Source organism: Taudactylus pleione, unplaced genomic scaffold (genome assembly GCF_031769625.1).
Source record: "Taudactylus pleione unplaced genomic scaffold, aTauple2 ptg000142l, whole genome shotgun sequence".
NCBI classification, from domain to species: Eukaryota; Metazoa; Chordata; class Amphibia; order Anura; family Myobatrachidae; genus Taudactylus; species Taudactylus pleione.
Genome location: NW_028284544.1, coordinates 1,197,575 through 1,222,938, shown reverse-complemented (window position 1 = coordinate 1,222,938; position 25,364 = coordinate 1,197,575). Strand labels below are relative to the sequence as shown.

Here is a 25,364-nt window from a genome sequence, read left to right as displayed (position 1 = left end):
GCAGGATGTGTTCTGTTGTGTGTATATTCATACAAAAAATAATGTACACTTGTATGTTGCTCTAACATTAATTATATTTGTAAGAGCACAGGCTAAGAAGTGGGAGAAGTCAGGAATAGTAAGGGGAGGAGTCTAGGCCAGGAGCCAGGTGCTGAAGCAAGGTGGGCCTGTGTGCTTTAAATGCCAGGGCCTATTTTTAGTCCCAGTCTGGCCCTGACTGGGGGCACTACAGTGTGGCATAATATGAATTGGGGGCACTACTCTTTGGCATACTATGAATTGGGGAAACTACTCTTTGATAGAATATGAATTGGGGGCACTATAGCGTGGAAGAATACCTTCTAGGAAGTAAGTCTTGACCTCCCTGTCCAGATCCTCATGTAAGAATAGTAACAATCTATAGGACAACACAGGAAACCCCTGCATCTTACGCCGTGAAACTGGTTGCTGGCCCACAGCAAGGTCTAAATCAGCCTCTTAGACAGGCTCTTTGCTCTGAGAACCATGGCTTCAATAGCCACCCTATTAAAAACAACTATTGTAAACTATTTTTTCAGCCCATTCGAAGGGTGGGTAGAAGTAAATGAGATGAAAGTCCCACAGACACTGACTTGGCATCTAACAGATAATTCCTTGGAATTATTCACCAAATTGGGACCTATTACATTTGGTCCAGAGTCAGATAGACAGAATAAACCAGAAAATATAGATAGAGAGTAAAAGACATACAGAGAGAGAGAGAGAGAGAGAGAGAGAGAGAGGTGGACTGACGGGCAGAGAGAGACAGACGGATGGACGCATAGAGAGAGAAAATCATATTTTAAATAAATTGAGTAAAAAATTGCAATGGCTATACCTTTTAAAAAAAATAATTCTTTGCCTGTTTTCCAAATGCTAAAATTTACTTTAATTAAAAATAAAAAAAAAATGTATTCTAATATGCTAATAAAATGAACCACTGCTCCCCAATACCAGGTATTACTTATTCCAGACAAATTTGATACATCAAAATCTCATCATTGATCTAGTGAAGATGGAGCATTTCCAGTTATGAGGTTGTTAAACACTTTAAAACACACTGTACTGTATATCAGTGATTCCCAACCTCGGTCCTCAAGGCACACTAACAGTCCTGGTTTTAGTGATATCTATGCTTGTACACAGATGTTAAATCAAAATAACTGAGGTACTATTTAAGTCATCTGTGCTCAAGTATGTCGATCCTGAAAACCTGCACTGTTAGTGTGCCTTGAGGACCGTGGTTGGGAACCTCTGATGTATATAGTTTTCTAGCTTTATGTACCGTATAACAAGTTACTGTTTGCTCTAACTGAAATAACCATATAAAACAGAATAAGCATGTTGAAAAATATCCTATTGAACCTCCATATTAAACCTTAGCACTTTTAATATACCATTAGATGAGAAGATTGCAGCAACAATAACGTGAATATAATTCTGCTTCTGAAGGACGAGTTGATTTGTATTCCCTTTCCTGCCATTCTTCTAGCAACCTACCGATATAATGGTCTGGAACGCGTGATAATTATCCTCTTCATCAGACACATAGTTGAAAGTCCTCAGTAGTGCAACACCTGCATCCTCAAAGCCATCAACCTCTTCAGCGTCATTCACAACAAACACCAAACCAATCCTGAAACACAGGACCAGCATTACTCCAGTGATACATGAAAATGAAATACCCTCTAGTGGTCATTAACTAGATTACTGCCAAAAGAAACTTCTTGAGAGAGACATCTTTACAGAAGAAAAGCTTTAAGCAATTAAGCCTAAATTTACTCTGATGCATTACAATAACATAGAATAGAACCTGCAGTAGCTAAATAGCATATCATTGTCCTAGGGTATGAACAGTGACCATTCATCATATTGCGGAAACAAAACCACTTTCTTCCAGGATAAGATTAATGAGCTACTGCAGAAACCAGTGGAGAAAATGACATACCAGACGGATAATATGACAATAATGATGTAGCATTCAGCAATAAAACAATCCTCACCACAGTAAAGTGGATAGTGGATTATGAAAACAAAAATGAATAAATCCCAAAACACAAAAATACTTGTATAGATTGAGGACCACTAAATCCTCAAAAAACAATACACATGCAACAAATACAAGGTCAGGCATTTAGCAGTGTTCCAGAGTAGTATTATGACAATGTTGGTGGTAATAGAATGTCCCAAATAATCGGATATAGATTAAATAGAATCACTCTTTCGAAACGTTCGATGAAGGTGACAAAATACCGATATTCATATGAAAAATAAAGATAGCGATAGATGTCCTAGGTAGGTATAACCCTTTTGCCTACTCAGCCGACACGTTTTGACAATATAGGATTTTTGGTCAATTTACCCTTGAATCCTTTTCTCTTAAATAGGCTGGGAAATAGGGAGGCTAATCCTGGAGCTTTTTTTCAATCCGGGTTTAAAAAAAAAAAAAAAAAAAATTAAATCTAAGGATTCCCGGGATTGGCCTAGTTTAAAAAAAAAAAAAAGTCCCCCGTCCAGCCTCCACAGAGACTTACTGGCGGGGCTTTCAGCAGCGGGCAATGGGGCTTTCGGCGGGGTCAGTGTCCTCTACAGCAGTGGGTGGGTGGGCGGTCCAGCCGGCATTGGGCTGCGCAGCGTGGCCTCTGTCCTCACGTCACGCTGGCAGTGCCAGCCGTGTGGAAGGGGGAGCAGGGTAGCATCTGAGCACTCTGCTGGAGGTGCTTAGCGCTGCCCGGCATTTAAAAAAAGAAAAAATTATGGCCAATGCCGAGATATGGATTGGAGGTTTCCAATCCCGGGATTCAATCCCGGACATTTTTAGGCCAAAATCCCGGGATCGGCCTCCCTAGTGGGGAACACTGGACCATGGGATTGTAGGTTGGGAGTGGAGCTGGCACCTAAATGAAACTAAACTCCTCCCCCTGCAATCCCACATTTCCAGTACCTGTTTAAATGAGTCCGGAGTAGAGTAGCAGGAACCCCGTGAAACTGTTAGAACAACCAAACAAACCAGTAGGGAAATAAACGGTCAAGACCCAAAACCTTGCATGACTGAACCTGACGGAGGGATCGCTGTGTTCCCCAGTCTGCTTAAGTGAAAAAGATTCAATGGTAAGTTGACCAAAAAAACCTATTTTCTCTTGCAGCAAAGCTGGTGAACACTGCACAATGGGACATTCAACAGCTGCCCCCAGGAGAGAGAACGCTCAGGCTGACTGGAGAACTGTATGCCCAAATTGGGTGCCGCCGCAAGCAAAAAAAACCCTGAAAACGTGTAAAAATGAGCAAACATGCGGACAGGGGATAGCCACACGACAAACCTGTGCTGCTGAAGTCCCGCAATGCGCTGCTCATAAGATCACAGGCACCCTAGTGGAAGACACCAACATCCGGTCTGGTGGTGGCAAAAAGCTACAATAATGGGCAGCATAGCATAACAGCCCTCCAAAACGTGCCCTACTCCTTGAAGTACTTCAAGAAAACTGTAATTGTTGGATTGCAGGGGGGAGGAGATTAGGATTTAAAGCTACAGTTTCATTAAGTGACAGCTCTAGCCCTAACCCACAAGCCCATTGTCCAGTGTTCCCCATCCTTGCTGCAGGAGAAATACTGATATTCACATTAAAAAGAAAGATATCGATAGAGGTCCTAGCAGGGACATGCGTGCAGTCAGGGGAGGCAGAGGAACTACGTGGCAGTCTGTACCTCTGGCGGTTGGAGACCTGTCGGAGGTCCGCTCGTCCACTAAACCACCGGGGCAAGTCAGTGTGGCGTCAGGGACAGTGGCGGCGGCCATGTATAAGGCCAGCGCACCCGGGGGTTGTTACAGCTTAGGGGCGGTAGGCCCTCCCCGGCAGCACCTCCCCAAACCCAGACGCTGATCTAGCTGAGGTTTTCCCTCAGGAAATTCAAGCAGGAAGGCGGAACATTGATACTAGTAGCTCCTGCTTGGCACAGACGCCAATGGTTCACCGATATACGGAATCTATCCATAGACATTCCTCTTCCTCTCCCTCTATGGCCGGATCTCCTTAGGAGCGTCCACACCCTTAGGAGAACTGTTTTAGGACATCCCCATGGCATCCCTGTGGATCCCTATGGACCCTGAAGAAGAAAATAAGAGTTTTATTAGACTTACCTTTGTTAACTCTTTTTTTTCGAAGTCCATAGGGTCCACAGGGCACCCACCCTGATGCACCTGGCTGCATTGGGTAATTTTTCTTTCAGTCACGGACCCTATTAGTGTTTCTGGTGTACGATTATTCTTCCTTCTCCTGCCTTGGGCTTGTTTACAAAACTGAATACATGTGGCCAGTGGCAGGGGAGCCTCATGTCCCAATCACAAGGATCCCAGGTAAGTGGCCAGGACCAGAGACCCCCTCGGTCGCCTTCATGGACGCACTGTCAGTGAGATGGGACTTCAAGCTGGCGTATCTCTTTCTATCTCTTTCTTCCGATTTCAGGAAGAAAGCAGGAGGGCGGAACAGTAATACTAGTAGCTCCTGCTTGGCCCAGGCGCCATTGGTTCACTGACATACGGAATCTATCAATAGACACTCCGTTTCCTCTTCCTGGTCGGATCTGTTAGCGCAGAGTTTTCTCCAGGCTGGGTTAGCCCTTGGTCTCCGCCTGGCCACCCTGAGAGCACAGGTTTCTGCGTTGTCAGTTTGTTTATAGCGAAGGATTGCTCCTTTGCCGGATGTTAGAATTTTCTTTCAAGGTGTTCTCAGAGTTAAGCCACCCTTTGTCCCACCGGTGGCACCGTGGGATTTGTCCTTGGTTCTCAAGGGGCTACAGGCTCCCCTATTTGAACCTCTGGACTCAGTAGATTTGAAGTGGTTGACAGCGAAGACCCTTTTTATCCTCGCTACCTCTTCTGCACACAGAGTCTCGGATTTGGCAACGCTCTCTTGACTCTCCCCCTTTTTGATTTTTAACCAGGATATAGCTGTTCTCCATACACAGGAGGGTTACCTTCCTAAGGTAGTGTCCCGTTTTCATGTGAATGAAGAGATTGTGCTTCCAGCTTTTCAGTCTTCAGATCTTTCTGTAGGTGAAGCCTCCCTAGATGTGGTTCGTGCTCTCTGTATCTATGTGGATCGTACAATCTCTTTTAGAAAATCTGCCGCTCTTTTTGTGTTATATGGTTTTCACAAACGAGGCTGGCCAGCTAACAAATAAACTCTGGCTCGATGGTTGCGTATCACTCTCTCTCAGGCTTACACGCAGGCTGAGCTCCCTGTTCCAAACACGGGTACAGCACATTCTATCCGGCCTGCGGTACCATCTTGGTTGTTTTTGTTGTGGTGCCTCTGCTGAAAAATCGTGCAAGGCAGCTCCAACCACTTTCCCCACGGTATGCCTGTGGACCCTATGGACTTCGAAGAAAAAGAGTTAACAAAAGGTAAGTCTACCATAATTTTTTTTTTTATAGGTAACAGTCACCAGCTTTGTGGAGCTCCCTGGGACTGCAGGGAGAAGGGAGATGAAGCAGCAACAGCTCAGCCTTGCTTCTATATACTCAGACACTGATTGCAGAGCTGGGGGCGTTGCCATACCACAGGCAGTAAATTGCACAGAAAGAGAGCTAATAGAGGCATGGCTCTGAGTATGGGGGGCATGCCTTGAGAACTGATGGACACCTTGGATGTGTCATGTGACCAGGAAGTGCTCTGCAGTGTTTAGAGATCGGAGTCACCAGCAGCAAGAGAAGACATAGTGATGCAGGTAGGAGAATCAATGGATACTGAAGTTTAGTGTAGTGAGGGGAGAGTTACAGTGAGTAGAGGGTGAGACAGGCTCCTGGCACTCGGACCCATCTCCATGTGTGCCTCCACAGCCATTGACCTCACCGCACGTCCCTGGGTCCTAGGTAGGGATAACCCTTCTGCCCACTCATCCGACGCGTTTTGACAAAGTCTTTTTCAAGGTAAAAATGTTTATCTTGAAAAAGACTATTAGTCGAAACATGTCAACTGAATGGGCGGAAGGGCTACACCTACCTAGGACCTCTATTGCTACACCACACAGTGATTTACACCCGGGTTCCATCTGAGTCGACTGTGTGTGTTGTGACAGGCAATATGTAAATCTAGATCTGGTAGGAAGTGAATCCTTCCATTATTTTGACTGCTAACATATTTTGTGTTTGACCAATGATGGTCTATTAAATGTTTTTATATACTACATTATGTATATGTTTATACATTTTTATGAGGACACACATGATTGGTCTGGATCCTTGGAGTATTAGATGGCATACTTTGAAGAAAATAACCTGTTTTGAGCCTTAATTCAAGTCCATTATTTGTAATAGGAATACCTATAGGAATACCATTTATTCATCTGTTTCTTCACTCTTTCGGTGTCTATAAAGAACCTGCTATATGTATTAAGCAAGACTACATGAAGTAAGCTTAACTCTTAAAAGGGACAGAGGGCCTGATTCAGAGCCGTTCGCAAGCGGCCGCTCGTTCGTTCCGAGCGATGGTCGCACATCTGCGCATGCGTATGGGTTTTAGTACGCATGCGCGAACCAGTCAGTGCGGCCGAAAATCGTGTGCTCGCAAAATAGCGAATGCTGCTAATTTGAGTGACAGGATAAGGCGTTTGTGGGTGGTAACAGGGGAAGGTGCTTGAAAACGGGGAGTGGAGATCCGAACGCAGGCGTGCCAAAACGGGCGGTTTAAGGGTGTGCATAATTAACAAAGCAGCGTCATCGACCACATCAGTTGGGTGTCTTTTAGCCAGAACTGCTCGCATGATTGCGGTAGGAAAATGCAACCACATGAATAGCGAGCAGTTCATTCGCCTTTCGATGTACTCCATTAATCTAATAAATAGCAGAGATGACGTATGATGCGAACGGCCAGGGGGCATTTTTTACAAAAAAACGTCCGCATGTTTTGTTCGCTCGTTCAGACATAGAGGCGTCAACAGACCGCAAACAGCGAACGGTCAATTTAAATAGCCAGCCCCTTTTTCTGGACGAGCGAGCGCAAATAGCATCCGGCTCTGAATCAGGCCCAGAATCCCAAACAACACTCATCATATATCTGCCTTGGGTTCCTTTTCAGCCTATTTACTAGTGCACTTGAGGGAGATTGTTGCATAACAGTTTTACACTATGTTGTTGATATCTTTTTTTTTTATCATATGAATATCAGTATTTTGTCACAATCATCGAACGTTGAGAAAGACTCATCTAGATCAGAGAATTTGGGACATTATATCATCACCAACTGCGTCATACTACTACTCTGGAACACTATTGAGCACCTGCATCTAGTATTTGTTGGTTATGTGGATAGTGGATTATATTACCTCATAGGTATGTGGTTACTGAGGAACATCTCTGCCATGGTTACCAGCTCAGAAGTAGACTCTTGCACTGGGTCAAAAAATAGAACCTGGAATAAAACAATTGAGGTCAATGCTGGTCTGGTTGCTACAGGAACAAGGTGAATATCCCATACAATAAAAAAAGTCAACATATGGAGCAAGTTAAGCTGAGTACACTCCATACAACGGAGCAATGACATGGCGCGGTTGTACACACTGCACAATCCGCCGTATGTCGTCGTAATGTATCGATGCATTCTGCATGTAATAGTACTGAGTTTTTCATTGTATCGTACCATATGATGTGCAGCACAGCAGTTGGGGCGATTAGATGAACTAGTGACGGAACGGGCGCACAAACTATATGAGTGCGATATATCGTTCAGATTTGCGTTGGAGCGATATATCATACAATGACTTAACGTGCCGCTATAATGCTTCCCGCTTCGCCTCTTTACCGAGGTGAAGCAGGAAGCACTACCGATGAGATGTATAAACATCTCATCGGCGGGAGAGGGGGAGCGTTAACTCCCCCCTCCGGCGCTACCCGCTAGTGACCATAGCGCATCAGCCTAGTGCTGATGCGCTGTCAGCCCCGGCCGGCTCCACTGAGCATGCGCGGGATCTCGCAAGTATCGCGAGATCCCCGCGTGCAGCCTGGAGCCGGCAGCCGCCACAGCAGGGACAGCACTGTCCAATCTGTGGGGATAGGCTAGCTGTCGATAACTACAGCGGGCCAAACGGTCAGGCGATATGACCGTTCATACATGGCCCAGGCTATCGGTGCTGCTATCTTGTAGATAGCAGCGCTGATAATGACAGGGGCGCATAGCGCCCCTGTCATTTACCACCTAGACCCCCGATCATACCACGGGGAGAAGCGGTATCAGCGCACATAACGTGCGTTGATACCGCTTCTGGGCTTCATACATCTCCCCCAATACATCATATGCTCTGTACCCAGGGTTTGAAAAGGTTAATAAATTTGATAGACAATTCATGTAAATTTAGATCTGTGATGTAATGTGAAGTAAATTTCTCTCTTTCTATAGAGCTTGTTGAAATTCACTTATCTGGATAATTGTCATTCTATGGTTTTATAGAACTTTAAGCATTTTGGGTTAAATGTATTAGGCTGCTAGATACAGGCACCCATAAGTTTTTGGTGATATAGCTGCTAGATTTAAAGCATCAATAATTTAAAAGGCAAAACCAGGTTAGTTTTGCCTTTGAAATTATTGCCGCTTTAAATCTATCAGCTAAATCACCAAAGACTAGCAGGTTCCTGCGACTCACAGCCTATGACATTTTCTCATTTGTTTTTATTTTCTTCAGGATGGCCTTTTGGTGTATTATTATATTTAACTTTCTATTCAAAAACATGGTCTCTGTACAAATGAAAAAGATGGAGAACTCCTTGGACCATGCATAGTTACAGATAAAGACCACAGCCCCTTACAAAGTTGTGGAAGTTCTTGCGGATCTGTCGAATGACTCCCGGGAAGGTGGGTCGTAGAAGTTCCTGGACGCTGGATGGCCAGGAGCTATATCTGCTGTCGAGTTCCAGATTGTTCACCCACTACAATGTAAGCAGAGCCCATGGCAAAAGGTTAGTACTAGAAGGAGAAATGCTGACCGTCATGCAATTTAAAAGGAGCTAAACAATACCACGGGATCAATTCAATTAGCCACGAGGGGCTATTGCAAAGGCGTAGAAACAACAGCAACAAAACTCCCTCATGGGCTGATCTAGTCTCGGATTTGTAGATTTTTGCACCCTGTGGGGCTGCAAAGAAAATCAGCAAGACCAGAGCTACTGTAATTGTGTCATATAGCCACACAGAATCGCGGGGGAGAGTTAATTTATTTGACTCCTACATTGACTGCGGGCTAAGTTACATCTCACCTAGAGATCTGTGTGCTTACTCTTGACATCTATCCACAGCACAGAAAAAGAATACATCTTGCAGCATTGTGCACCTTTTACTTAATAAGTGCATGTGTAGCTTTCTCTCGCTAAACCACAGTAAGACTCTGTTGACATCACCTTAAAACGTTGCGAGGCTAACATCTCTGTCAAGTTAGCACTTGATACAAACACAGATTATGTAGGTAGCGATAGAACACAAAGAAGGGGATGTGCTCGCTTATATTTTACCGCTTACCATAAAATTGATAAATTCAACACTTTGTCAAACATTTAGAGGGCAATTCAATTGACTTCTTTATTACCCTCAGTTGTATTCTGACAGCCCCAACACATAGCCAGCAACGTACAGGTATTTTCAGCAGTCCAACTTTATTATAGAGAGAATTAAAAACGAAGGCAAAAACAATCTACTTTTTAGTCAAATGGAAAATGATTTCATATAGAATGAAATCAGATACTTCTTATAGTAGGACAGATACATTATACAACTGCTCTAGTACTAAGGGAAGTGGGTTACCGATATGGCAGAATTCCGGATGTCCACGGCATAGTCTGAGGTAGAGGGCTGGATGTTGAGCTTGAGCACGTTGTGCAGAGCTTCACCTTCTATACCCAATCGATGGAGACCCTCCATCACCCGAGCCTCATTGCGCAAAACATCAAACAGGCTGCATGCAATAGCGAAAGGTCAGGCCATCAGCATACATTTTAGCATACAGTTAAGTAGCCGATATCCCTATAGCCAACACCAGCATCCTACCATCATATGCAATAAATACATTTCTCTGACATAAAGTAATGGTAATTTTTCTTCTCCCAGGTCCCACATAATGGCAAGTCATTTTCATTTGTACTAACCTAGCTGGAGACACAAATGCTGATCAACCGTTGATGGCTGGCAGCCTGCCTGTACACACATTTACAGGTCTGTACACTAGTTTCTACTACAATATGCTATCACGGCATAGCGGGGAGGCAAGAGAGCTGCAGGGAAACACAGATCTGCACACTCAGGATACTGTTTCAATGCAATGAGTCAGGCTGTGCACAGTGTCTGCACATCTAACATTCGGGGTGCAAAACTAGTTAAAGCTTGCTTTTAAAATAGAACAGCATGCCCTGTGATTGTGAGGTGGGGAATAGTTCTTTATAACCCTGTAAGCATTGAAAATTTCATGCAAGACCTTATCAACAATCTGTACAAATTATAGATGCCCAATACATGTTTAGATAGCAGCGACACTGGACAATTGCCCCAATGTTGCAGCCTGTGTAGTTCCAAATCAAACCAATGAAAATTAATTTCCTCGGAATGCCCATAGAAACAGTCGAGATTAGGAAATGAAGTGCATTAGATCTTCAAAAATCTGAATAAATCTTTAAAGACAGGCAATTCAATTTTAGGTTTCATTGGAGTGAAAGACTAGTCATAGAATGCAGACTTGTAATTTGTAATTGTAATTTCGAATTACGTTGTTTTCAGCAAGGAAGTAATGGTACTTAAAAGCTGAAGCATGTTGCAAAAGTGATCCAACCCTTTTAGCTCAATTAACAGATCTCATCCAAACCTGACCAACCATGTGTAGCCATATTAAACAGTGATTTTGTGGTCTGGTCAAGCGGCAAGATCGCGGTGTGGGTGGCCAGATGAAGAGTAGCTATGACCGTGGTCCAGAAAGTCAAAAAGAAGGAAATAAAACTAGATAAGCAAACATATGTAGCAATTATTGCTGTAAGAATAAAAAATGTAAAAAAACATCGCAGCTAAGAGATGACTGAAAACACAACTATAGCACAAAGTGATAAGAAATGCTGGGCAATTCTCTGCTCATTGAGCAAATAGGAGTAATCTTATTCAGATCCCCAGGGAGTAAACGAGCGGACTACAGCGTCCTCAGTCAGTGCCGGCATTTATGCTCAATGCTGGCATTTGTTCTCATATGCTTCTATTACCTGAATATATCTTGATTGTCCAGATCGATCTGCAGTCCATTAATAAACAGAGCAGAGTCTCCAGGGTGCAGGCCTAAGGTACCCTTAAAATACTGTAGAACAGACACAAAAAAGCAAGATTTAAAAAACAAAATCAGATCCAGTATTAACACATACATTGTCTACAGCAGGACTTACAATGATTTAGATAATAACAAAAATCCAGATTAGGGAATAACTACAGGTGGACAGACAATGGGGTTCACCCCATAGGAAGGTCAGTTTTGCAACCACTGCCAAAGTAGTATATTGGAATTTCTCTAACAGGTAACTTTACTCGGAAGCATAATTCTCTGACAAGCTTACAATGAATTACCCTTGCACAGGCACTGAGAAAGCATTGTGCAATCCTAACCAATGTATGGCATCGGGCTATGCTGCTGAAGTGCACATTAAGACCTCGAATTATGGTATTCATGTAGCACCCTTAAATTTGGAAAGCCCAGAGCTCCTGGGGAACCACAGCATAATATGAGACATAATTGTAAGGCTGTGCACACGCTGAGCACAGATGTGTACATCTAATCTGTCAAGGCTTGTTCCAGTAACTGAGCAAGCGTAGCGCACACAGATATCCAGGGACAGCCTCGGATTACATTTTATACCATTATTCTGATAAATCCTCAACAACGAGAACTCCCTTGTGTTCCCATGGTCTGGATATGGTATAAGATTTTTACAAATGGACGTTTAAATAAAAATCTCACCTTCTGGTTTTCTTCTACCTCTAGTCGCATAGCAGAGTCAACTACTGTCCTAGTTAGTGCCCTGAATAGAAAAGTTGAACATGATATAAGTTGAATAGAAAAGTTGAACATGATATAAAGATCATCATTCAAAGCACCAGACCAGAGTCAAACACTTCCAGGATAAGGATAAGCGTTACTGCTTTGTGCGTAGCTGAATAGGGGCTAACCCTCATAGTGCAAGCACATGTACATTATATACGCCATAGTACGCTACTGCAAATGTTGGTCTTAAAAACAAAACATGTATTTACATCTAGACATACAATAAAAGTTTAAAATCTAGAGCATAAAAATATAATGTATGACAAGTTCTAAACTTGTATGTTGTGAAACAACCCAAATCACAGGCATGTCAAATTTCTGTCCCTGTAACTAAATTGGTATTGCCCTGAAATGACACCCCTAAATATATTTTATGACTCCTTATGGGTGTCCTCCCCCATTAGTGCCTAAACCTAACCTTCACCCCCAGCAGTCTAAACCTAACCTTCCCCCTAGCACCACTACTTACACCTTCCCCCTCCTAACATTTGCATATTTGAATTTCACTAGGGGTTTTGTCTATGTGGTACATATGTGCAATTTTCTTTGTGTGTGTGTGTTTGTTCGTTTAGAATTAGGTAACTTTTAAGAGCCAAAAAGGTCGTACTTTCACTTCCAGAATGTGAAACAAGTTCAACCGAGGGCAAGGAGCAGATGTCGTCATGATGAGGGAATTTGTTAATATGAGAAATAACGCCTTGCTGCGTTTCCAGTTTACCAAACCAGAAGTGATCAGATGACAGGAGAGTTGTCCTCTGACATCTGCAGGGTGAGCGAAGTTGACCCTCAAAAGTAATGGTGGCTGCAATCGCTCTTTGAGCAATTAGTTAGCTGCATCCAAAACCGTTACAGCCAAAGTTCTGTGTCAGGGATAGTGCGGGGAGACATCAGTGATGTCCATGGGAGTGATAGGGGACTAGCTCTGTCATGGTGACGTTAGACTGGTAGGAATATATGCAATGGCCTTGTAACAATACATTACCTGGCCTTGGTAGGAAAGTTCTGGCTCAAATCTTTCATAACCATCAGAGCTTCAGAGGAGGGTGCGGCCAGGATCCGAGCAGCTGTCTGATAACTGAGATCTTTCAGAAGAATAAAATGAAACATTTGTTTTGGGAGGAGGAGAGAATCACATCCATCAGAGAATTTACATTAAGAGAGCAGTATTCATTGAACTATGGCAATTATTACTAAGAAAACAAACCTTAACTGCTAGTCAGTGGTTACCACCCGCTTAGATACAATAGCCAGGGAGCAGCACTTTAGGATAGAAAATGTGATACAGTAGAAACATTGCAACAGTATCGCCGTAAGTTCCTAATTGCAGGGGGACAATTTTGAATTTACAGCTATAGTTATCTTTAACCGAGGTCTTAGAAGATTGCCTTGTAGATGACAGTCGTTTTTCCTCCTACCGTCAACACAAAAAGATTGAGTTTAGATGTGACCCACAAAAGGGCCATGTAAAGTGGTCCATGAGAAAAACATTCTCCACTTAGGACAACTCCAGCCACATTAAGTGTCTGTCCCTGTGCGTTCTTTATTGTCATGCCAAAACAGACTCTAACCGGGAATTACAGAATGGTTTTCACATAAATGAAATGGGAATGGTACAAAAAAGGGAAAATCTGAAATTTTGTATCAGTAAATAGGGCTTAGAGAAGTGTCCACATACATCTAGCCTCCTTGCGCGTTAAACAACCCTTAAAATGCTGTGGCGTGACTCGTTAGCGCTGAGCCTCTTTACGTGCGATTTTTCCCTTAAAATACATCTTATTCGCAAAGCGATGCAAATAGGACGCACAAACAATTTCATCTGATTAAAATATGTAGCATGCCTATATTGTGTGTGCGGCTGTATCAGCATGCAAAATGCTACCTTACAGTGTCACAGGTACGGACACTCTAACGTAGCATTTCGCATGCAGAAAAAGCAAGAACAGACGCTAGATGCTACCGAGTCGCATGGCGCTCATGCAATATGTGTAACATGACTTGTAGCGCACGGAGGATAGAGGTGTGTGGACACATCCGTAGATCAATGTTTCTGGAGAAACCAGATAACACATATCACTCTCTATATGGTATAAAATAAAGTCGTTCGTTGTGATTTATCTTTAGCGGTTTAGGCAGTGTAAGCCAAGAAAGCGTTCGGACGTGCGTTTTTTTGCATTGACTTGCTTCACTAAAATGGTCACTGCTCGGCTCCCTTTTGTCATACATTAAATGTTTCATACACCTAAACCTTCCTTGACAAATGCTCTATAGCAGGGGTGGCCAAACTCAGTCCTCGAGATCTACCAACAGTTCACGTTTTCCAGGTCACCCAGCAGGTGCACAGGTGTAGTCATTACTCACTGACACATCTTGAAAGATCCACAGGTGGAGCTAATTATTTCACTTGTGATTCTGTGAGGAGACCTGGAAAACGTGAACTGTTGGTAGATCTCGAGGACCGAGTTTGGCCACCCCTGCTCTATAGAATAGTGAAAACTGCATCGCAATCCATCCAGTGGTTGTGGAGATTAGCCCGAACAGACAGACAGACACCTACCAAGGATCTTATTTTATACTATACATAGATGATGGAATTTTGTGAACAATAAACCCTTTTCCTCCATTGCTATAGGAGAACAAATACATATACTAGGAAGTAGTTCACGGGACAAAAAAGCCAGATTCCTCCTTTACCTTATAACCCCCACTCTGTAGTTAGTTACGGTGTCCTTAACCAGGCACAACAGCCACCTGGGGACTGCCCTTACAAAGCCTGTCACCATGTTTGGAAGTAAGGGTCACCTTGCACAATTTGAAAATGTACAAGGAGACTAAATTGCATTTTAAGGACTAATGCACGGAGGGGGATTATCAAATCTTGGAGAGAGATAAAAGTAAAAACCAATCAGCTTCTAATTTTTCTAGCATAGCCTTTGAAATAATAGTTAGAAGCAGATTGGTTGGTACTTTCTCTCTCTCCAAGGTTTGATAAATCTCTCCCTGGGAAACAATAACAGCTACACAGATTCAAGGCTATCATTGAATCCAAAAACCATTTTTGCTTGAAAGGCAGACTCCATCCGAAGGACGGCTTTGTTCTCATACACAATAAAAAGCATAGAATGTTAAACAAAAGCAGCTTGCAGCATGCTTAGCTGAGACATCATCCATGTAAAAAATAATAAGGGTACTGAACAGAGAACCATGAAGGGACTCAGAAGTACCATGTAGAACCATCAGAAAGATGTCTATGTCTAAAAAACTGAACAGAAGAATTGGAAAGAAAAGGTTTGTAAGAATATTGCAGAAAATCTTAACCTTCACAATGAGAGCAAATTGGCACCAAAAACTGTTTACATCGTCTAGCTGAAGTCACCACATTATCTACACCTCACTGGAGGGAATGGAAAAGACAGATGCACCAACCATGGAATGTTTCCTAAACCCTGTGGTAGACGTATGGAAAGGAAGGTTTCACCACTGCAGCACTATCTACATTTCGTAGTCAATGGAGCCTTTACTCTTGAGAATCATGGTTTTAAGATCCCCACCATTAAAGTTATCTGTTTTATGCTGTGATGAAGAAAGGAGCTATGATGAAAAAAGTCTAGGCAACCAGGTACTTCTGGGAAGTGAAACATGGGCAAATTTCACTCTTCTGATGTGCAGAATGGATCAGATGGACAAAGGATAAAAAATGTATACAACATCTGGCAGAGAGATATGGCCCTCAGTCCCAGCACCTGTTGCCAAAGAAAATGAGTGACCACACACCTTGTTTCACAGATTTGCTTCAAGTTTTTCTTGCTGTCAGTTATGCTGGGCATACACTACACAATTATCTGTCGGGATATCTGTCCGATCTGGCTGGTTGGAATGAAAACCTGGTAATGTATGGGAGCAAATGACATTGGACCATATGGTCCCAAAACAAATGAGAATAGACAAAAACGATTGTTCAAATTGGTTAAATATGTTCGATTCAACTAATTTGTCTGAACAATCATTTTTGTCTGTTTTCCAGTGTTCATGAGCAAATGTTCAATAATCATTTGATCTCATACACTACCAGATTTTCATTCCAACCAGCCAGATTGGACAGATATCAGGCAGATAACTATATAGTGTATGACCAGCATAAGCTGCCATTATTAATCACTGGTACTGTTTGGCCATATGGGATACTTGTGGTAACCTCAGCTGACTGAGAGTTACCAGGCTCACTCACTGCACCTGTAACTGCTTTCTTCTGGGTGATATGTGACTTGCTGCAGCACCTTTTTGCCAATTACTCACTCTGGATCCTAATGACTACTTATTTTGGATTTAGGGCTTCCTGAGTAGCAGCTGGAGCAATACCAGCAGATGTGCGAGACTGTTTTGCTCTTGCAGTATCTGCAGGTACAGGCACCTATCAGAAACAAACATGGCTTAATTGATATCCCGCTAAAGGAGATTTATGTTCTTAGCTGTTAAATCGCTTTCTTCGACTCCATAGGGGCACTGGGTATAACCCGGAGAGGAGAGTCTGGGCACCAAATCGTTACATTTAAATTCCCAACAGCCCAGGCTCCCTCTCCTCTATACCCCGCCCCCAGTCATCGGCAGCCAGTTTTGTTAGAAAACACACAACAAGGAGCAAGGCAGAGAAGGAGGAGACAGAAGACCAGCACGCACTCAGAACCACACAAATATAGGATAGGTGAGCAAAACCAGTAACCAAGGAGACACATCCCGGCAGCCAGGTGCATCAGGGTGGGCGCCCTGTGCCCCCTATGGAGTTGAAGATCTAGATTTAACAGGTAAGACCATAAAACTCCTTTTCTTCTTCCTCTACTAGGGGGCACAGGAATCACTCTTGGACGTCCCAAAACTGTCACCCTATAAGAGGGGATGTTTCCGAGCTGCAGGGAGAACAGTACGCCCGAAGGCTGTGTAAGACGCAAACGTGTCAAAAGCATAAAAACGGATGAAAGTGAGGGTATAGGACCACGTGGCAGCCTTACACAGTTGCTCTCCAGATGCACCATAGTGAGCTGCCCAAGCAGCTCCCACTGACCAGGGGCAGGAAGATCCACCAAAGAGTAGGCCTGGAGGATAGTTAAACAGAGCAAACTGGACAAGTTCTGTTTAGTAGCCAGCCAGCCCCGCTTGTGAAAATCATACAGGACAAAAGAGAATCCGACTTGCCGAAAGCTCTGGTCCTGTCCACATAAATGCAGAGAGCTCGCACAACAACCAAGAAGGCTTCTTCCTGCTAAGAATCTGGAACCCGAAAAGACGGTACCACGATGTCCTGGTTGATGTGGAATCAAGACACTACCTAGGAGAAGATAACCCAGGCGAGTCCGTAGAACAGCCCGATCGAGTGGAAAAAACAGAAACTGGGAGCAACACGACAAGGCGCACAAGTCGAAGACCCACCCGGCTGATGCGATGGCAAGTAGAAAGATGGTCTTCAGGTGCCCATACACTAGGCGACAGATTGCTCGATCCTGAGATCAGATTAGAAGTGGCAATCCGCTGGTCAGAACTGCCGACCGGTGGCCATCGATATTTTGCGTTCCGTCGGAGGATCGCTAAAATTATACATGTTAAATTTCGCCGATTTGCAAATCAAGTTCATATTTTGATCCTGATCGGCAAATCAGTTAAATGTTGGATTTCACTGATCCCGAAACCCAGCATCTCAGGATCGCGGTAAACTGTCGCTGGTATATGGGGGCCATTCCACGTAAGCAGACGCATCTCAACCAAAGGCTCAAAAGGAGCTGACTGCAGAGCCCGACGAACCAGAGATAGGTTCCAGGGTGCCAATGGAGGAACAAATGGCAGTTGAACGTGGTAAACTCCCTGGAAGAAGGTCCACACATCCTGTCTCTGGAAGAGAACAGACAAAGCCGAAACTTTGACCTTCAAGGAAGAGAGTTGGAGGCCCTAATACAGTCCTGTCTGCAGAAAGGAAAGGACGCGGGAGAGACAAAAAGACTTGGGATTAAAGCCCCTAGTTGAACACCAAGTAAAAGAGGTACACAAAACTTGGTGATAAATTCTTGCCGAAGAGGGCTTCCCAGCATTAAGCATCGTCCGAATGAGTCTTCTGGAAAACGCCTTCACTCTCAAGATCCACACGTCTCAAGAGCCACACCGTCAAAGCAAGACGGGCCAGATACGGGTGAATTCATGGGCCGTGAGACAGAAGATTTGGCTGCAGGGGTAGACGCAGTGGGACGTATATGGGAATCTGCGTACCACACCAGTAACAACGAATCCGGCGCCACAGGATCATTGTGCCTCTTCCAGCTTGAATTTGAGGAGGACCAGAGGAATCATCGAGACTGGAGAGAAGATTATATGAGAGGAAACTCCAATGGAACTGCTAGGAGAGCGCTGGGATCCCTGGTGCTGGAACAGTATCTCGGCAACTGGTGGTTGTGACGAGACGCCATTGTGTCTATGTCCGATAGGCCCCAAAGGAGGACTAGCAGCTGAAAGATATCCAGATGTAGAGCCTATTCGCCAACGCGAATGTCCTGGCGGCTTAGGAAGTCCGCCTCCCAATTCTGGACACCGAGGATGAAGACCACTGACAGAACTGGAAGATGATGCTCTATCCATCGGAGAATGCGGCTGACCACCTTCATGGCGCCGCGACTACAAGTGCCTGCCTGGTGGATAATGTAAGCAATGACATTAGCGTTGTCCGACTGTACCTTAACCGAACGCCTCTGGAGAAGAGACTGAACCTGGCAAAGAGCTCTGTACAACACTCGGAGTTCCAGAACATTGATTGACAGTTGAAATTCCTGAAATGATCAAAGACCCTGGAAGGTTTGATGACATGTCACTGTCACCCACCCCTGAAAACTTGCATCGGTAGGGAGTAGGACCCAGTCATGGATTCAAAAAGGACGACCCCTGTCCAGGTACGAGTACCACAGAACAGAGAGATAAACGTCTTGGGGGAAGATTGAGCGTCCTCATCTTGAGGTTCAGGCGAGATTTGTTCCACTGTGCTAGAATAACCAACTGGAGAGGCCGAAGAGACCCCGGAAACTGCATACAGGAGTGTATAGACATCTGACGCTGGCTCAGGAAGGTGCGGATCCTGGACTGCCGAGCCAATATCTTGTCTGCTGGAAGGAACACCCGCTGAGTCTTGGAGTCCAATAATGCTCTTAAGTGGAGCATCTTCTGTGAAGGAGTCAAGGTGGATTTCCGCCAACTGATTATCTACCTGTGTGACTGCAGAAGCTCCACAGTCAGGTGGATGTGATACAGTACCTGACACCAGCAGGAGATTGGGCCAGGAGAAAAAGGTAATCCAGATAAGGCATGATCCGGACGCCCCTGCGGCGAAGGTGCGCCTCCATGTGTACAGTCCAAATGGCAAATGCCTGAAACTGGTAGTGTTCACCCCAAACCTGAGGAAGCGATGGTAGCTGACTCGGATGGGAATATGTAAGTAGGCATCCAGGAAGTCTAACAAAGCCATAAGATCCCCTGGCTAAAGAGCCAGAATAATGGAACAAAGATTCCATGCGGAACCAGGGAATCCGGAGGAACTTGTTCAGCTTGAAGATGGGCCAAAACGAGCCATCCAATAGATTGGCATAGAAACCCATACCTCTCTGAGATGGGGGGGCGGGAATGATGACCGTGTAGGCCAGGAATGAGCCAACAGACTCCACAAGAGCTTCTGCTTTTCCTAGCTGTGCTGGAAATTAAAATAGGTTGGCGGACGCTTTAGAGATGTTAGAGTGTAGCCCTGGAAAATCACGTCTCTGATCCAGGGACTGTCGTGGTCTGCATACAAACTGCCGAAAAAAGTAGAAGTCGGCCTCCCACACTGGGTTCCCCCAGGTGGAAGCCCGCTAAATAATGCGGCAGGCTTGTCCGCAGGACGTCTAGTAGCCCAAAGCGGCTTACCTCCGGGCTTAGAGCCTTAGGAAGAAGGATCCTGGCTTCTGGAAAAAGGTTGACCTCTGGCCTTATCCTGCAGACAAAAAGGAAATAGAAGTAGATGTTCTAGATCTGGTCGGAGCCGCAGAAGGCAAGAAGGCAGACTTAGATGCAGCAAGTGTAGCCACTATCTTATCAAATTCAGGACCAAATATGGCAGTGCTTCCAGAGCATTCTTAGAGTCTGAGTCCGCCCGACAGGTGCACAACCGGAGACCTCTTCTAGCCAAAAAGGCCAATGCAGACACCTTAGAGGTTAAAACCCCTGTATCAATGGCCGCCTCTGACAGGTAGGAAGCCACCTTGTTCTAACAGCGCCCCTGTTCGTCACTGCCCTGGTAGTCTAGTGGGCGGAGCAGGAGAACTGGATCCCCCACTACCAGTGGTGTCCCGCTGGTGACAGCCACCAGGGAGTCGATCTTACCTTGGTCCCTGCCGACCATCTGACTGCGTATCCGGCAGGTGTGGAGTCCACTGACCCAGTTGCCAGTGCTGCAGTCACCAACGCTGGGGTGGTGGAGTGGCAGTAGGGGCGTACTATAGAATGCCTGTCACTGCCCACTTGGTACTAAATAAAATAAAACAATGGGGGACCACCTAAAGCAGCCCCCCCAAAATGATGCCCGCTCCTACCATCTACAAACACAAACTGGCTGCCGGTTTTTGGGGACGGCGTATAGAGAAGAGGAAGCATGGGTTGTTCGGAATGTAAGCTTAACTATTTGGTGTCCAGACTCTCCTCTCCAGACTATACCCAGAGTAGCCCTGTGCCCCTTAGTAGTGGAAGAAGAAATAACTCTTAAAAGGACTATTACAGTCACTTGAATGTAATATATGATCTATACCAGTGGTCTCCAACCTTGATTGGGGTCGGAGCTACTTGAGAAAAATGAGACGTCTTGAAGAGCCACATTTTATTTTTGAAAAACAGTGAATGGACAAATCCCACAACCCCTTCAAAGTGCCCAATCTCTACTGTGATGCTCGTGGAGAGAGGTCAGCGGGGAGCAGGGTGTTGCTGGATTATTTATGCAGGCAGAATGGACAGGCCCCACACCGTCTTTCAAAGTACTCAATCTGTGTATTATGGCTGCAGGTGGGACAGTGGATGGTCACACACTCCCACCAAACGTCAGCGCTGATCTTACATGCGCTGCTCTTACCCATGGTCAGCGGCGAGCCTACTGGCAGTGCATGTAATGCACTGCTGGCGCGCCATGTATGACATCCTATGCGTGGCTTGCGCGCCGTAAGGTGAGGTATGGCCGTGCCACCCCTGTTGCCGTAGTACGAGCTGCCGCTGTGCTGCCCCCGTCCCCATCGGCGAGCTACCAGGATTGTGGCCTTGAGGCACGGGTAACTCACGAGAGATATGTTGTCGACCACGGATCTATACATTCTATATGCTAGGGAGGTTTTCCATATCTCCCGGACTCCCAGAAAGAAGTGAAGTGTTTCAACCACAACATTAGGAAGGAGGATAGCAAGAAGTGGAAAAAATGTTTTATAAACCAACGCTTCCCTAGACCAGTATGAGAAATGCAGTGGTCACCAAAAACTATTTTGTAGGATATGTTACAGAAAATCTCTGGTCCCAACACAGTACCTGAAATGAGAGGCAGCTCTTTATTGACAACCACCAAGTAAGGCTCCTCCTCTCATTTCAACTACTAACCATATGTTTTGTTAACCACTTCATGTCAGATATCAGTAAATTAATGGCTGAGGCAGACAGGCCTTGGACTCAGAGAAATGGAAGAAATAACTTATTATATAAATTTATATACAGTGCATCCGGAAAATATTCACAGCAGTTCACTTTTTCCCAAAATGGAATAAATTCATTTTTGTCATCAAAATTCTACACACAAAATTCTACACACAATACCCCATAATAACAACATGTAAAACATTTTTTTGAGATTTTTGCAAATTTAATTAAAAAAAAACAAACAAACTAAGAAATCACATGTACATAAGTATTCACAGCCTTTGCGCAATACTTTGTTGATGCACCTTTGGCAGCAATTACAGCCTCAAGTCTTTTTGAATATGATGCCACAAGCTTGGCACACCTATCTTTTGGGCAGTTTCGCCCATTCCTCTTTGCAAAACCTCTCAAGCTCCATCAGGTTGGATGAGAAACGTCGGTGCACAGCCATTTTCAAATCTCTCCAGAGATGTTCAATCGGATTCAAGTCTGGGCTCTGGCTGGGCCACTCAAGGACATTCACAGAGTTGTCCTGAAGCCACTCTTGATATCTTGGCTGTGTGCTTAGGTTCGTTGTCCTGCTGAAAGATAAACTGTCGCCCCAGGCTGAGGTCAAGAGCACTCTGGAGCAGGTTGCATCCAGGATGTGTCTGTACATTGCTGAATTCATCTTTCCCTCTATCCTGACTAGTCTCCCATTTCCTGCCGCTGAAAAACATCCCCACAGCATGATGCTGCCACCACCATGCTTCACTGTAGGGATGGTATTGGCCTGGTGATGAGTGTGCCTGGTTTCCTCCAAACAGAATGCCTGGCATTCACGCCAAAGAGTTCAATCTTTTGATTCTCATGGTCTGTGAGTCCTTCAGGTGCATTTTGGAAAACTTCAGGTGGGCTGCCATGGCTTCCGTCTGGCCACTCTACCATACAGGCCTGACTGATGGATTACTGCAGAGATGGTTGTCCTTCTGGAAGGTTCTCCTCTCTCCACAGAGGAATGCTGTAGCTCTGACAGAGTGACCATGGGGTTCTTGGTCACCTACCTGACTAGAGCCCTTCTCCCACGATCGCTCCGTTTAGACGGCCGGCCAACTCTAGGAAGAGTCCTGGTGGTTCCGAACTTCTTCCATTTACAGATGATGGAGGCCATTGTGCGAATTGGGACCTTCAAAGCAGCAGATATTTTTCTGTACCCTTCCCCAGATTTGTGCCTCGAGACAATCCTGTCTCAGAGGTCTACAGACAATTGCTTGGACTTCATGCTTGGTTTGTGCTCTGACATGCACTGTCAAGTGTGGGACCTTATATAGACATGTGTATGCCTTTCAAAATCAGGTCCAAACAACTGAAATTACCACAGGTAGACTCCAATTAAAGGCCCCCATAAATCAGCAATTGATTGTGTATAAAAAGCTTTCCCTTTTTCAATCGGTGGCAGAAATGCCACAATCGATTGAAAAAGGGAAAGATTTTTATACACAATCGATTGCAAATTGCACAATTGCTGCAATCAATTGCTGATGTATGGGGGCCTTTAGCTGTAGGAATATCTCAAGGATGATCAGTGGAAACAGGATGCATCTGAGCTCAATTTTGAGCTTCATGGCAAAGGCTGTAAATACTTATGTACATGTGATTTTAGTTTTTTTGTTTTTTTTATTAAATTTGCAAAAATCTCAAAAAAAACTTTTTACACGTTGTGATTATGGGGTACTGTGTGTAGAATTTTGAGGAATTTTGAAGGTGGCTTCCTGTCCTGTCTCTGTGAAGTATACAGATAGTTAATTTGTTAATGTGCAGAATTATTGTAGATTGTGTTTACATGCAGTTTTAGATGATGTATTGCTTCCTGTGGAAGTATCTCAACTGTGATGAATCATACAAATAGTCCTTTGTTAATTTGCAGATGGTCATTTATTTCCAAATTTAGATAATGCATTGATTCCTGTGCTACCCACTGATGCATTAATTAATATTAATATGTGATATCTCAGCCCAGACTTATTGGTGCCAGGCTGGAGAGGGGGCTGTTTACATCCCCTCTGTGTGTAGGAGTTATATAATATATATAAGCTCATGGCTCATGTAGTGTGTACCATTTTCTACTTCTATGGTTATACAGACCCTTGTAAGGACTACTTATGAGCACCAAGACACCTTTCTTCTTGCAAAAACCTGCATAATGCCTATTGAGAAGAGCTAAACTCTCGCCCTCTCTCTTAATGTCCTGGGTTTAGCCAGTGTCAACGCAGTCCTGATCCAAAGTAAGCACTCAGGAGAGACCAGACAATGTCGCCACCAAAGAGGTGCTGTAGTAGCTATTAGAAATACCCAGAAATAAGCTGTTCCAGATGCCAGTAAGCGACTATGGGGTCTATTTACTAAGCCTTGAATGGAAATAAGGTGAACGGAGATCAAATATCAGCCAATCAACTCCTAAGTGTCATGTCACTGTGTTTGCAAAATGGCATTTAGGAGCTGGTTAGCTACCGTGTTTCCCCGATAATAAGACCTACCCTGAAAATAAGCCCTACCCTTACTTTTGTAGCCCGGTCTAAAATAAGCCCTACCGCGAAAATAAGACCTACCTTATTCTCTTTTTGAGCAGGGAACGCCGCAGAGACCAGCGTTCCCAGTCATGCAGTGCGCGGGTGACATCATGACGTCACCCGCGCGCTGAGGATCCTGTGCGGCCGCGCCTGCTGGATCATATTAGATCCAGTCAGCGCGCAAGTGAGAGGGACATCCCGGACGGCGGCGACTCAGGTAAGTACCGTACTTGCACTGCAATAAGGGGGCCTGCATAAAGGACACTGCTACACAAGGGAGGCTGCATAAGGGGCACTGCTACAGGGGGGGCCTGCATAAGGGGCACTGCTACACAAGGGAGGCTGCATAAGGGGCACTGCTACAGGGGGGGCCTGCATAAGGGGCACTGCTACAGGGGGGGCCTGCATAAGGGGCACTGCTACAGGGGGGCCTGCATAAGGGGCACTGCTACAGGGGGGGCCTGCATAAGGGGCACTGCTACAGGGGGGGCCTGCATAAGGGGCACTGCTACAGGGGGGGCCTGCATAAGGGGCACTGCTACAGGGGGGGCCTGCATAAGGGGCACTGCTACAGGGGGGGCCTGCATAAGGGGCACTGCTACAGGGGGGGCCTGCATAAGGGGCACTGCTACAGGGGGGGCCTGCATAAGGGGCACTGCTACAGGGGGGGCCTGCATAAGGGGCACTGCTACAGGGGGGGCCTGCATAAGGGGCACTGCTACAGGGGGGGCCTGCATAAGGGGCACTGCTACAGGGGGGGCCTGCATAAGGGGCACTGCTACAGGGGGGGCCTGCATAAGGGGCACTGCTACAGGGGGGGCCTGCATAAGGGGCACTTCTACAGGGGGGCCTGCATAAGGGGCACTGCTGTCATTGTTAGTTAAAATAAGACCTACCCCGAAAATAAGCCCTATGGTGTTTTTTGGAACCAAAAAAAAAATAAGAGTGTCTTATTATCGGGGAAACACGGTAGTACTTTATATTCATCCAAGGTTTCATAAATAGTCCCCTATATGCCTATAAGTAGTGCACAGGCCGTTCTATGTGAGTGTGTGGTGGCCGAGTGACACTAGT

General features: G+C 45.0%; 1 protein-coding gene across 2 annotated transcripts in view; it reads right to left on the bottom strand.

The window, feature by feature from the left end:
• UGGT1 (UDP-glucose glycoprotein glucosyltransferase 1) overlaps nt 1-25,364 on the bottom strand; it is a 131,317-nt gene that overhangs the window by 62,877 nt on the left and 43,076 nt on the right. For both annotated transcript variants that reach the window (XM_088473834.1, XM_088473835.1), the window contains exons 10-16: nt 13,055-13,154; nt 11,989-12,049; nt 11,243-11,334; nt 9,807-9,957; nt 8,819-8,938; nt 7,342-7,427; nt 1,519-1,654 (exon numbers count right to left, since the gene is read on the bottom strand). In XM_088473834.1, the coding sequence (XP_088329960.1) occupies nt 1,519-1,654; nt 7,342-7,427; nt 8,819-8,938; nt 9,807-9,957; nt 11,243-11,334; nt 11,989-12,049; nt 13,055-13,154 (746 nt within the window). The remainder of the gene's footprint in view (nt 1-1,518; nt 1,655-7,341; nt 7,428-8,818; nt 8,939-9,806; nt 9,958-11,242; nt 11,335-11,988; nt 12,050-13,054; nt 13,155-25,364) is intronic.